This window comes from Equus caballus, chromosome 10, assembly GCF_041296265.1.
Source record: "Equus caballus isolate H_3958 breed thoroughbred chromosome 10, TB-T2T, whole genome shotgun sequence".
Classification (NCBI taxonomy): domain Eukaryota; kingdom Metazoa; phylum Chordata; class Mammalia; order Perissodactyla; family Equidae; genus Equus; species Equus caballus.
In genome coordinates this window covers 11,696,984-11,711,486 of record NC_091693.1, presented here as the reverse complement: position 1 = coordinate 11,711,486, position 14,503 = coordinate 11,696,984, and the positions used below count along the sequence as shown (strand labels likewise).

The following is a 14,503-nucleotide window of genomic DNA, read 5'->3' as shown; positions in this document are numbered from 1 at the left end:
TTCGTTTGTTTAGTGGCAAAGTGTTGGGATAATTGAATAGTTTGAGCAACAGGAAAGAAAGAACCCTGTCCTGTACCACTAATAGCATTGGCTCTTAGCAAGGTTTCAGGGTCATAATTAGTGATATCAGATGAACTGTGAACGTTGGAAGTCGACTTCTCTATCATAATAAATTATTTTAGAGATTTGGAATCTGTAATTTGATAGGGAGAAGCCCACCAAGGTAACCCAGATGTACTAGAAAGGGGAAGTTGGCCACATAGCCTACAATTGGATTGATTAATATGTGAAGCAAAGGAATGAGCCCATTGTAAGAAGATATTGCCATCAGAGGCCCATTCAGATATGGATTGAATAAACAAACATGGTATCAGAAAAACCTTAAATGACATTCTGGTAATCAACTAACAGGTTTTGCACTTCAAACATGCTGAGTGAAAGAGGCCAGACACAAAAGATTGTGTGATTCCATTTATATGAAATATCCAGAATAGGCAAGTCCACAGAGATAGAAAGCAGACTGGTGTTTGCCAGGGACTGAGGGGAAGGAGGGATGAGGAGTGACTGCTAATTGGAATGGGGTTTTATCCTGGGTGATGAAAATGTTTGGAACTAGATAGTGGTGGTGCCTGCACAACATTGTGAATGAACCAAGTGCCACTGAATTATACACTTTAAAATGGTTAATTTTATGCTATGTCAATTTCATTTTAATTTAAAAAAACATATTTAGGGAGAAGGAGCTGTGGGGAAGAGTTTGAATTCTAGAGCCAGGCAGATAGAATGTGAATTGTGCTCCTCCAGTCACTAGCCATGTGACCTGAGAAAGACCTCAGACAACTGATGCCATGTTCCACCCTCTGTTGACTCATCTGTAAAATGGGCATGGTCATTGTACCCACCAAAGGGGCTAAAGGGAAGAGGATTTTAGTGTGGGCAGGTAGGTACGGGTCGTGGAACACAAGGAGTTGATTAGTGGAGGATTAGCTGTCCTGAGGAAGGGAGAAGTCACTGAGCCAGGTTTCCTGAGCCAGGTTTCCCCTTTTAGCTCCCATCTCTATATACACACTACTTCTGGCATTCTATTAAAGAGGAAAGGAAAACATCTCCTTGATTCTTTAGAAGAGGTATGGCATGATGGGAAGAGGTAAGACTAAAGAGGAGAGTTGCCCGTTGAGGTGGCAACTAAGAAGGGGGAAGGATACAGGCTTGCAGTCAGTCTCTCAGAGGGAAGAAGACATGAAGAAAGTCTTGGGCCACTCTCTGCAGAGGTGAGGATACTTCATGACCTTGGAATTCTTCAATCCCCTTCCTTAGCCCCCGTGGCGGGGCAGGAAGCTGATCTGGTATATTGGGGGTATTCTGCCCACACCACTTTCCCGGGGTGTGAGGTCAATGTCTTCAGGGGCAACGGGGCTGGCCACAGAGAAGTTCTGAAGGATGGTGGTGAAGAAGAGGAATAATTCGGTGCGAGCGATGCCTTCACCAAGACAAGTGCGTTTCCCTGTGGGCACAGAGGATCAGCAATGTGGGAACGCAGCAGCTGCAAATTCTTTTCCCTGTCACATCCCAAAGCCCAGAAAACTGTGTCCATTGCTACAGATTAGTATGAGATTAGCCTTTAATCTGCAGTTCAGAATGGATTTTTAGGGAGTTCCCAAACCCTGTGAAGCCAGATGCAAATCTTTGGTGGATGTGCCTTGCACATTTTTCCAGAAGAGAGTTTGTAGCTTCTGTTAGCTTTCCAAAGGGTTCAGTGGCCTTACAGAGCATAGGAACCCACTTCTGGTTGGATATGTGCGTGTGTGTGCCTGTGTTTGTGTGTGCCTGTCTGTGTGCCTCCACACATAGCTGTGTGCATATTTCTGACATAACATTTTTAATGTCCTTCATTTCTAATATGGGGGAGAATGGTACCTATCTCATGGGGCTGCTATGAGGTTAAAGAAGTTAATATTTGTATGAATCCTTAGAATTCTAGTCTGGCCCCTATTTGGGATCCTATGAATGTAGTTGGTGCTTTGTGTTTCTTTCTGGGTGTGTCTGGTGGGGAGTGTGTGTGTCTCTGGCACAGCATGAGTTGATCTATCTCTGGGATGTCTTCTTGTCTCAGCCTGAGAACCATGCCCTTCACGAGTTCTGAAAAATCCCCAGAGTGCACATAAAATGGTGAATGAGACTGATGCACTTGAGAGGGGAGTCAATGGCTCCCATCAGACTCTCAGAGGTGTATGGACCACCCTCCCAATAAGTTATAAACCATGGGCTTTTAGAGAAATGAGGACAAAGGGCCCCAAAAACTCAAGCAGAGGCACTGAGAGCCTCCTTCTTGATCTCTGTGGGTCATCATCTGCAAGCTGACAACCTTGGAAGGTCATGTCAATGATGGGTTTCTAGGGGTTTGCTAGACCTTTCAGATAGATAGATGTTGTGCCTATGTGGAACTATCTGAGGAAGCTCCGCATATTTCTGGCGTACCCAGATGTTAGGAGACATGAACTCAGAGATGCTTGGGCCAGGGGTGTGGGCTGGTTCTTCTCCTGTAACAGGTTCTGTAACCCAACTCTTTCCAGAACAGCATGATGCCTGTTATCTCCCTCCCACCCCATCCTCCCCATCCCTGGGGCCGTCCATTTGGACACACATTGGTATCCCTTTGTCTCTAATAGCTTTTTGGCTGAGCTCGTCTCTTTTTGTGGCTATGGCAGTCTGCCTCCTTCTTTTTCTCTCTGTAAACCTCCTGTCAGTTGCTGTTTGTCTGTCTCACTTCTCTTTGTCTCCTCTTTTTCTTCTCTCTTCTGCTTGTTTACCTCTCTGTCTCTGTCTATTTGGGTCTGATTCTGTTTGCAACTCTCTCTGTCTCACTTGTCATCTCCCTCTACAGATCCCTTTCCTCTCCTATTTCTTCTTCTTTGCTTATGTCACTCTTTTTTCTCTCTTCTGTTTTTCTCCCTCTCATTCCCCCTTTCCTTCCTCCTATCTCATCATCCTCCCTCCTTCTTCTCCTTCTCTCTTTCTCCTCTCCTCCCTTTCTTGTCTCATGTTCACTCTTGTCTTTATCCACCACTGTCTCCCCTGTCTCTATATCCCTCTGCAATTCTTTCTGTTCTCACTCACTCTATCCTTCTCCGTCTGTCTCTGTCCTTATTTCTCCACCTCTCTGTCTCTCTCTAAACATAGGGCAGGACTATTAAACGGAGGAATTGACCCTCATCCCAGCACATAGCCCCCATCTCTCACTACAGATGAAATGAAGGGGGAGGCAATTGCACTGGACAGATCCAGGGCCCTGGGTCACTGAAATCACTGATGGAAGTCAAGACTAGGGGCCATTTTCTGGGGTCTTCCTTTCTACTAAATGAAGAGGACTCTGAGACTAGAGGTTTTCTCTGGATGGGGCTAACGTGCGGAGAAAAGGGATGAAGACACTTTAGAGCATGTCTAGATCCTCCCTGGCTCCCCATTGCCAGCAGGATAAATCCAAACTCCCCGAAACACTCAAGTCCTTCCAGCTGAGCTCTTCATCCTTATCCCCTTCTTGAATCTACACCCCAGGCTACTCCGGTTCTTCTAGTTTCTCAATGCAGCATGCTGCCTCCATCTTCAGGCTCTGCCCTTGCTGTTTCCTCTACATGTAACACTCTCCAGTGGGTGGTTGATGCTCACTCATGAAGTCTTCACGTAGAAACCAGTGCTTCAGGTAAACTTTTCCTCACCAGCCTACCGAGAGTCGTCAGGACTCCCTATTTTCTGCTCCCAAAGACGCTTTAGAGCACTTATCACAATTACGATTAATTATAAGAATAGTAATTGCGCCTATGAGCTCTTACTTTTTGTCAAGCCATTATAATCACATTCCAAGCATCAATTCATTGAGTTAGTTATTATTTTGTGACCACATGATGAATGCCCATCTCCGCAGCTGGACCATAAGTTTCTAGAGGCTGGCACTCTGTCTCTATGTGACTTGTCCAGTGTATTATCTTTGGCCCCCAACAGAGCACTGAGCTCAGAGTAATTCTCAACAGATGTTTTATACCTGAAGATGTGGAGATGTTATCATACCTGCCCAGGGTTCAGCTTGCCAAGATGTGCCTTTGGGACATGATATCACTTCTCAAGCCCCCTCGAGTAGTGAAGATGGAGTGGATTAATGTAGGTAAAGAAACTGGTATATACTCACTGCTCAATAAATAAAGGCTTTTCCTTGATAGTCTCAAAGAGGGGATGGCACCTGTTCTCTGGTGTCTGGGAAAGGAAGTGTGGCTCCAGCTTACCTGTGGAGAAGGGGATAAAAGCTTCATTCTTCTTCAGTGCCCCACTGGCATCCAGAAAGTGGTCAGGGTTGAAGGCGTCTGGTTTCTCAAAGTAACGTGGGTCATGGAGAGCAGAGCTCAGGATGGGATATACTTCAGTGCCCTGAGGGAGGGTCACAAGGTCAAAGATACTGCTGTTCCCTTCCCCACTCCACCCCTAAAGACAAAACAGGAGGGCTCGAGTGATAAAACCAATGGGAGGTCAAGTTTGCAGATCAAGAGAACCCAGGATGCCCACCCAGAACAGATGTGGGGGACACACTGGCCTCACCTTGGGGATGATGTACCCTCGGAAGTGAGTGTCGTTGGTGACAACGTGGGGCACCCCAAGGGGGAGGAGGTCTGAGAATCTCTGAATTTCATGGATGACTGCATCAGTGTATGGCATTTTGGTGCGGTCATCAAGGGCTGGAGGGCGTTGTGAGCCAATCACCAGATCAATCTCCTTGTGGACTCTCTCTACACAGAAGAGTGGGACCAGTGAACTTCCTTTCAAAGAGGCATTTCCTCAGGGTCACTGCTCTATGGGCCAACGAACCAGGATATGCCTCTAGTAAAGGGTTAGATATTAGATTTTGACACTCATTGGAGCAACCAGCTTATAATGGGAGGAGGGAGGAAGCAACAAGAATTCTCACCTGTTAAGATCTAAGGAATGTTATGCATTCTTTCCCCACATTCTAAGGTAAACACAGACACACACATACCCATGTGGGCCATCTTTTGCATAGAATTTCAGATTAACAACACTAGGCTATGGGCCTATCAACATTCTCCAAGATGAGCAGAAAAATGAACTAATATTTATTGTGTATGTATGATAGCTGAGGCACTGTGCTAGGTCCTCAGGAATTTAACAGCAAAATAGATAAATAGGTTAACCCATGAACAAGTGGATAAATAAATGAATACAGCAATCAATCAATTAGCGAGTGAATCAATTCATCAATGGAAAGATTGAGGAATAGAAGAACATTAACGAATGTAGTATGTATTTACTTATCAATCAACAGATGAATTAGAGAATCCTTAATTAATATATATTCCATAGACAGATAAATCACATGAATGGGTCCATGGCCAGATTTATGGAGGAACAAGTGAATGAATAAATTAGAGAGGTAATGAGTAAATAAAGGAATACATGTATGATGGACTGAATGATAGATGGGTAAGTCAAGGATGAATAAGTGAGTGAATTATTCAGTGGATAAATGAAGGAATAGATGGATGAAGGATGAATTGACTGACTGATTGATGGAAGGATTAGGGAATGAGACCTAGCTCATAGAAGGAGAGATGGATACATGAATGTATCAATGAGCCAATGAATCAAGGAAAAATAGTTCATTCAATTAATCACTGTTCCAGAAGATCACCAGAGGAATCAATTAATCCAAATAAAGAATGGAAGTGTATGCTTTTGGATAAATCATAGATGAAAGAATCTGAGGATACAGGTTAATGAGTAAAAGTGCATACAGATGAATAGATGGATACATGTTGGATGGATGGATGGATGGATGAGTTGATCTTTAAGTGACCAGAGAAATCAGTGGGAGAACAGATTGACAGATTCTTCATTCATCCATACACCAATAGGGCTGGCCTAGTTGGGGCCTCCTTCAAAACCTTCAGTGCTCCAGGTATAAGAGAGGAAAGTGTCCTGTCTCATTCAGGAAGGACCCCTAGCCTCACTTCTGCAGTTCCAAAAGAGGTCCCATTTATTGGCTGTTCCCAGCCCACCCACCTGTGATGTGGGGGTATTTGAGCATGAGCAGGAATCCATAGCGGAGAGTCGTGCTAGTGGTCTCAGTGCCAGCGAAGAAGAGTGAGAGCACAGTGATGATGAGGTTTTGCTGGTGGAACTCGGTGTTGGGGTCAGACTTCTCCTGGGTCCAGAGGAGTAGGGCTCATGTCAGGGAGGCTGGAACCTCATGGCAAAATGTCTCTCGAGGTGCCCTCCACCTGTTTCTGGGTCTCTCACACCCCCTGGCTCATTTTACATTTCTCTATCCTCTGCATGCCAAGCCATATATCTCTATTTCTGTCTCTCTCCATCTCTCTCCACTCTGTCTGGCTCTGTATCAATCTCCCTCTCCATCTCTTTGCTGTGTTTGTCTCTCTTCCTTTCCCAGATTCTTTATGCCTCTGTGGTTCTTTTCACATGTTTCTGTATTTTTGCCTCTTGTTCTGTATTTCCAGTATCTCTCTTTCTCTCTTCTCCCTACTTTCTCTTTCCTTTACTCTCCCACTCCGTTCCTGCTGACAACTCCCTTCCCTATTCCTAATCTCCCCTCTTCATCCTCTGGTCTTCCCTCCCCCTCTTCCCCACTCTTTACCCCTTTCCCCTCCCTTCCTCTTACCCCCAAATTTTCCTCCCTCCCCTCCAACACCCCTCTCCCAAACCGCACTTTGTCCATGCGGAGCAGGTAGGTATCAATGAGGTCTCGGGGATTGCTGGGGTCCAAGGTTTTGCGGTGCTCCTCCACACTGCGGCCAATGAAGGTGTTGATTTCCATCAGGTTTCTGTAGACCTGCCTGTGTGTGCCAGGAAAGTGCTTCAGGAAGTCAGAGAAGAGCTGGAACACCTGAGGAGAGAAGGGGCTGTGAGGTCCTCCCAGGGCTGAGAGAGCTGGTCACTGGGAAGGGCAGACCTGCTGGGCCCTAATACCTCAGAGGGGGAATCTCTGTCTCTGTCTCTCTGTGTTTCTGTCTCTGTCTCATTCTCTCTTCCTCTCTCTTTCTGTATCTGAGTCCCTCGCTCACTGATTCTATGTCTCCTTTGATCTGTTATTCTCACATTTTTCTCTTTCTACCTCTTCCTCTCTCATCCTCACATCTTTTGGTTGGTCTCTGCCCCAACTCTCCATCTCTCCTTTCCATATCTTCGTATGTCTGTGTGCCTCTCCTTCTTATATTTCTGGGCTTCTCTTGCCTACCTCAGCACTGTATCTGTTTTGCCCAAATGTCTATCTGACTCTTTCTACCTTGTGCATTTCCCTTGCTATGTCAGGCATTGATAACATAATGTTTACACAAGGTGAACCTGCTGATGACTTAGACTATTTATTTATCTTGGAGCATATTTGTATTTTTTGTCTCATGATAAATGTAATACCTAACTTGTTGCAAGTAATTTCAAAAAATGCAGAAATGTATGAATGTAAAATTGCTTCTTAATCCCTCCCTCAATAGATAACCACTGTTAACTTTCTGGTGGGTCTCCCTCTAGAATTTTCTCTCTCCACATTTCTCTAAGGGAGTAGAATATTGAAACCACCTGTTGGGCTTGTCACAAATACCCACCCTGGGCCCCATTCCAGATTCATAACAATCCTATCTGTGAATCTGATATACATCTAATGAATAATGATAGCCAGGCATACTGTTCTGCTGTTTCATGTTTTTAACTTAATATAGAATAGGGGTATTTCCAGATTAGTGAAGAAAAGAGACTTTATTATATTGTTTTAAAAGAGAAGCATATATCTTTATAATCTGGGAGAATTTTTAATAAACAGAAAGAAGGGGGAGAAATAGGGAAAATGAAGAAATGCAGTTTCTTATTTTCATGTATTGTTGAGTTTCTTTAAGTGAGGGGCTTTGACAAATACAGAGGCAAAGATTACAGGAAGCAGAGACAGAAGAGTAGAGAGCCTGAATGTCTGATTTGCTCTCTCTCTCTCTCTGTCTCACACACACACACAAACACATACACTCACACTCTCTTTCTATTGTCTCTTCTCAGGATCTCTTAATCTCCACCCTTATTTGCCTTGTTTTCTCTCTGTCTTCTCTCTTCTCTCTTCCAGGATCTGATTCCTTAGTCTCTGTGCTATTTTGACCACACCCAACACTCTCCTTTCTCTTAGTCTCTCAGTCCTCTTGTTACCATCTCTCCCTCCTTCCTGGTCTCAGTGTCTCTGTCTCTCCCTATTGTCTCTGCTCTTCTTCCAGCCTTAAGCTGCATTTCTGGTCCCCAAAGCAGATCACCCCTTAGCCCAGCCTTGCATGCTCCCTTTGTCCCCATTGTCCTTCACTCTCTTCCAGACCTGACTGGAGAACGAGCTGATGAGCGCAAAGGACCGGTAAAACAAGTCCAGGAGCCGCAGGAACTCAGGATCTCTGAAGGAGAAGCGTTTTCCAAAGACAATGGAGCAGATGATGTTGGCGGTGATGGCATGGAAGAAGAAGGTGGGATCCTGGAGAGCTCCTAGTGGGAGGAAGTGTAGGTCATAAGATGGAGACTCAAAGGCCTAGAGGGCATTTGACTGCTGCCCCAGTTCTGTGTGTCTGTCCTTCATTGCTTACTAATGGTGAAGAAAATGGGATCAGAAAGAGCTAACACTCACTAGCCCGTATTATGCCAGCCCCTATTGTAAACGCTTAACATATTGCTTTATTTAATTCTTGCCACAACCATGTGAGGAACGTGCAATTCTCTTATTATCCCCATTACATAGACATGTAACATAGAGGTATGTCATTTGATCAAGGTTACCCAGTCACTCATCACGGTGGCCAGTACTCAGATCCAGGCCGCCCGGCTACAGGGCTGTGTAGTTGGTCCCCATTCAGGCTCCAGCTCTGACTCTGGCAGCAGGTATAAGAGTTCAGTCCCAGGGGCAGGGGTGGTGCAGAGCAAGTGTTCAATCAATCACAGGTACAAATTAAAAAGCTCTGCTCTCCATGTCCCCTATCTGTCATTCCTCCTTCATCTCTTCCCTCTGCCTCTTGGGCTCTGGTCTTCTGGAATCGTTCTGCACTGGTTAGTTGATGTCTGTCAACCCTTGGCTTGGCCCTGTTAGATGGAGGGTGGGCTGCAAGCCCAGGGACATCATGTAGGTGCAGACTCTCCCTCTGGGTCTCACCCATCCATCTTCTCTTATTCCCCTGCAGACCCTTTCCTGACCCCGTCTGTAGCCTCTCTAACTTTCTCTGCCTCAGTTTTTTTCTGCCTCTCCGAGCCTCTTCCACTCTCTTGTCTCTGCATGACTCTCCTGGTCTTGGTCCCTTCATCTCTGCTTCTGTCTCCTTGTCTGTTTCTCTGTGTCACTGTGTTTCTTTCTGTCTTCCTTCTCAGCCTTCTGTCCCTATTCTGCTGTTGCTCCCAGTGACTCTGCCTCTGCCTCTCCCTCCCAACCTCCACATTTATGGAGGTTTATCACACATTTATCGCACATTGTTAAGAAAGGACCCTGTCGCCTGTGTGTCTCATAAACACTTGTTCATGGAAAGTCCAATAACAACCGGAAGTGCTTCTTTCATGCCCATCCAGCTGCCTGAGAGCAGCATACCCCTCTGGCTCTTTGCTCACTGCCAGCTCATCAGCAGTTCAACTACAGAAAGGAAAACTCAGTTTGTCATTTTCAAAATGTCTATACCTTTCCCTTTTCTCTCTCTGCTTTTTTTTTAGGTAAGACTTATTTTTGCCTTTGATAGATACTGTTAATCCATGCGTTGGTTTCCCTGAACACATGTAAATAGCATGTTAATATCTTAGTCTATGTCTTTCGATTATTCTTGACACTTCAAACCCCGCATCTCTTCTGGCTCCCCATGTCCCTCTCCTGCTTGTCTCTGTCCCTCTCCATGCTCCTCTCTCTGTCCCTGTCCCTCAGTCTTATGGTCTCTCAGGCTTTGTCTTCCTCTATCTCTGCCTCTCCTTATCTTTCTATGTCTACCCCTCAGTCTTTCTGTTGCTCTCACTCCACACCTCTCCTGATTCCACGTCCTTCTTTCCTGTCCATCCCCTGAGGCTCACCCTTGGTATTCCGCAGCTCCTCCATCAGAAACTGAGCCTCCTCCTGAATCCGCTCCTCCACACTCCGCTTTCCCATCCCGAAGTTCTTCATGGTGGCCAGGGAGAATCGTCGAAGGGTCTTCCAACGTCCTCCATTGGCAAAGACCACACCTGGGGGTGAAGAATTTGGAGGGAGACTCTGTATCCCTCTCCACACCTTACTTTCTCTTCCCTGACTCACCTCCCCAATCCCCATCCTCCATTCTGCCCCCACTCAGTGCTTCTGAGGTCCTTACCATATCCCTGGAAGACTTGGTCAACGACAGCGATTTTCCCCCGGCCAGAGAATGCTTCAGCTTGGTCCACCAGGGCCTCCCGGATGGCTTCTGTCCCACACAGCATGATTGTAGGCCTTGGCCCCAGGTACACCGTGAAGACATCCCCATATTTCTCTTGGAGCTGCCAAGCATACACAGCCCCAGGGTTGCCGTTAGTCAGTGTGTCCCTCTGTGGCCAATCATGTTGTTAAACCATTAAAACACTTACATTTGATTGATAAGTAGCTGCTGCCCCAAGACCCTCCACCCCAGGACCCAGCAACTAAAAGATTAACCCATCACCCACACACGGTCCATGTGATTGGTGCCCTAAGCAGTAGAGATGGTCGAATATTTCTAATATGGCCCTTGCACATACCCTTGAGTTTAGACAGATCTCCCTGGCATTGCAACTAAAGAATCACCCTTCTTGTGACTCAACTTCAACCTGCTCTCTGCCTCCTGACATTTTCCCTAGAGAACTAATCTGAACTCCCTGCTTGGTAGACATGAAGGGAAAGTGATGGCCCTCTGGGGGTGATCACGATATTTGAAAAGTCATCTACCAGTGCACCCCTTGGGAAACTCCTTGGCTGTACTTACTGAGGCTGAACACAAGTATACTCAGTGACTCAGTGACTACACTCTCAATAAAATGCCCAACAAAAATGTGTATGTGGATTCACCAAAAATTGAAGAAGGAGATTCATAGAAGCCTTATAAATGAAATGCTAGCACCATTGATACAGAATAAAGTGTAATGATGTAATTATGCCATGGAATACTATGCAGCAAATGAAAAGGAAGAAACCGCTGCTACACCTAACAACATGAATGAAACTCACAGATATAATGTTGAGTGAAAGCAACTAGACAGAAAAGAGGCCATAAGTCATGATTCTATTTAGATCCAGTTCAGTAAAATAACATGAACCTATGGTGTCAGGATGTTAAGAGGGTAGTGCCTGGAAGGCGACGTGAAGGCGTTTCTGGGGACAGGCTGTGTTGTTGCTTATCTTCTCATCAATTACATGAGGATGCTGGTTTGGGAAAATTCACTGACTGCACACTTATGATTTGTGTTTTTTAGGGTGATGTTCAACTTCAATAAAAAGTTGACTTGAAATCATAAAAAGATTAAGTTTACTTTAAACTTACTCACATTGGTCTCTGCAAAGCCTCCTCATGGGTCTCCCTACTTCCATTCCTGTCCCCTCTACAATCATTTCACCACCAACCAACCCCATCCTAGCCCACCCCAAAGCCAGACTAATCCCGTTAAAATGTAAATTAGTTAATATCCCTAACCTGCTCCAAACCCTCCAGAGCTCCCACTGCACTGAGAAGAAGACCTGAAGTCTCCATTGTGGACCACATGGCCCTACATAACGCTGCCCCGTCGCCCCTCTGACTTCTCCTCCCACTCAACCCTTCCATCACTCACATCCAGCCTCTGTGTTGTCCCCCAAACATGCTGAGCTTGCCCCTGTTTCAGAGTTCTTGCATTGACACCTGTCTCTCTCTTGTGCCTTCCACCTGCACCTTTCAGAGTCTCTGCTGAGAAACAAAGCGAGACGGAGCCTTTCCCTCACCACTCAATCTAAAGTAGCTCCCACCACTTTCTAAAATGTCACTCTGCTTTATTTTAATCATAGCTCTTGTCTGCTTAATATTTCCTTATTTGTTTATTTTGTATGCCCTGTCCAGTGACACATCATCCATGCCTAAAAATATTCCCCAGTAAACAGAATGTGCCAGTAAATTGTGACTGCACAAGTGATTAAATGAGTGGATCAAAGTAGCTGTCATTTAAATTACTATACACCAAGGTCTATGCAATATTTCTTTTAATCCTTACAACAATATTTGGAGGCATGTATTCTTGTGCTCACCATCTCATTTTACAGAAGAGGAAGCCAAGGGTAAGAGTTGAGTAATATTCAGGGGTTGAATCTGGAACACGAACCCATGTTTGTCTGACTCCAGAAGGACTTGGGAGCATATGGGGGAATGGAGGTGGAGCAGTGCCATCTCCCAAACCTGTCTCATAATGACACCCACTAGCCCATGCCCTCTTCCCTCCTCCTCTCTCTCCGTCTCTCTCTTCCTCTCTTTCTCCCTCTCTGTCTTCCCTCTCTCTGTCTTTCTCTCTCTCTCTCCACAAAGATTCAATACTAACGGAAGATCAGGGACAGCTTGAGGATCCTCGAAGGGTCTATGGAAGAGCTTTAGGGGGTCTGCAACTCTCAAAATTTTATGCTAAATGTGTATGGATAATTGTAGGGGAGGGAGCCCACAGCTTTAATCAAATTCCCAAAGGATTTAGTGATCCCGAAATTGTTAGGCAGCTTCAGTCCATGACAGCATTGGAGAAGAAGAGAATTCCATCCTGGACCCAGGTGCCCCTCAGAGAAGTCCCAGCTGGGCGACTGTGGACAAGTGCCCTCCCCAGGGTGAGCTTCACTGTCTATACCTCTAAGATGGAGATAGCTTCTCTCCCAGCCCTCTTCTTGTAACCAAGACCTGATGAAGTCCCATGACAATACAGATAAATGCTGGCCACACAATGCTGAAAGAAAAAACTAAGTCGAGGAATTTACACAAAAGCATGTGAAATAATATGTGAAATATATATATTCATATATATATATATGTGAAATAATATGTGAAAGTGAAATAATATGTGACTCTTGTGATAGATTGAAGTCAATGAAAGTGAAATAATATGCACTTGGAGCCTCCACATCTGTGATAAAATGTTGTCTATTAAAAGCAAAGCGATGACAAGCCCACAATTCAGGAGTGTGTTTGCCATAGTGAGGGAAAGTGGACAGAGAAGCACAGGGCAGGTGGAAGTGACTGCCAGTGTTCTACTTCTCTGTTGGATAGGGTGTTCATGGCTGTGGATTACATTATTAATAACTAAATAGATCATGAAACCTGAAATCATGCCTGGAAAGCAGGGATACAGAGCCTAGTAAATACTCCACAGTGTCAGCTACTATTACATTGCATTAATATTCATTATTCTAATCACTCTCTACATGGTCTTCTGTCTTGCTCTCCCTCCTGCCTCCTCCTCGTCCTGGCACTACCATGAGCCAGTCTTTGCTGTCCTTTGTTTGCAGAGGAGAAACCTACTTATTTGTTGTCACTGCCACTTTTTCTGTCTCTTCAAGTGGTGAGCAGGCACCCAGGAACATGACAGAGGGTGGCAGAAGAGGGTGAAATTCCACACGTGTGTCTCACACACAGACATTTCTTCATGCCCAATTGCCTGCTCCAGGGGCAGTGCCCATGCACTTCCAGTGGAGCAAGGACATCTCTGACTGATCAGATCCACCATGCACAGCTCCATGCCCCTTACTCACCAACCTTTATGCATCCCACCCCTGAGCCTGGAAGGATGCCTCACTCCTTCTGGGGAATGATCTCCCCATACAGAGGTAGGGAGCCCCTCTCACACTCCATCCATCTGTATTCTCACCTTTAGGAAGGATTTGAGTAGGCCTCTTCTGTCCATCTGCAGAAGGTTCCCCAAGAAGGGCAGAGGACGGGGTCCTGGTGGGAGGTGGCCGTAGGCTTTTGGGTGGCCCCTGACCAGGAGAAGCAAGAGTCCCATGAGGAGAACAAGGAGGAGGAGCATGCTGAGCTCCATGGTCCCAGTCTGACTGCCTTCCAACCCACTGCAGCCTCGAGCTGGGCCTTTTATCCTGAGCCTGCCTCCCCACCAAGTTACATAAGTTCCTCCATTCTCCACCTCCTCTCTCTTCATTGTCTGGGAGTGTCAACATTAGGGAGAGGAGATAAGGGACCCATAATTCCTGTTCTGGCAGACTGGTGACCTGATCATTCCCTACCTATGCACTCCGTCCTTAGATGTTGGCAGAGAGGCGAAGTTCCACATGAGTGTTTGTGTGTGTGTGCGTGTGTGTGTGTTTATATTTCTCGGTATCGGTGAGCATGCACTGTCGACTTGTTTTGGCCATGTTTGTGTATTTAGGCTTGCATGCATTTATCTGTGCCTGCTTCCATCTGTGTGTGCTTGCATGGTTTTCATATGTGAAAGGGTGTTTGTATTTATGTGAATGAGTTGACGTGTGTCTCTTTATAAGTGTGCATGT

General features: G+C 45.6%; 1 protein-coding gene across 1 annotated transcript; it reads right to left on the bottom strand.

Moving 5' to 3' along the window:
- Positions 1–458: 458 nt before the first annotated feature.
- Positions 459–14,294, bottom strand: LOC138915921 (cytochrome P450 2B4-like). The gene is made up of 9 exons (XM_070224489.1): positions 13,867–14,294; positions 10,359–10,521; positions 10,084–10,233; positions 8,372–8,532; positions 6,731–6,907; positions 6,067–6,208; positions 4,588–4,775; positions 4,278–4,419; positions 459–1,504 (listed from the first exon to the last, which is right to left on the bottom strand). The coding sequence occupies exons 1-9, from the start codon at positions 14,152–14,154 to the stop codon at positions 1,314–1,316; spliced, it is 1,602 nt and encodes a 533-aa protein (XP_070080590.1). The 5' UTR covers positions 14,155–14,294; the 3' UTR covers positions 459–1,313.
- Between the last annotated feature and the right edge of the window lie 209 nt (positions 14,295–14,503).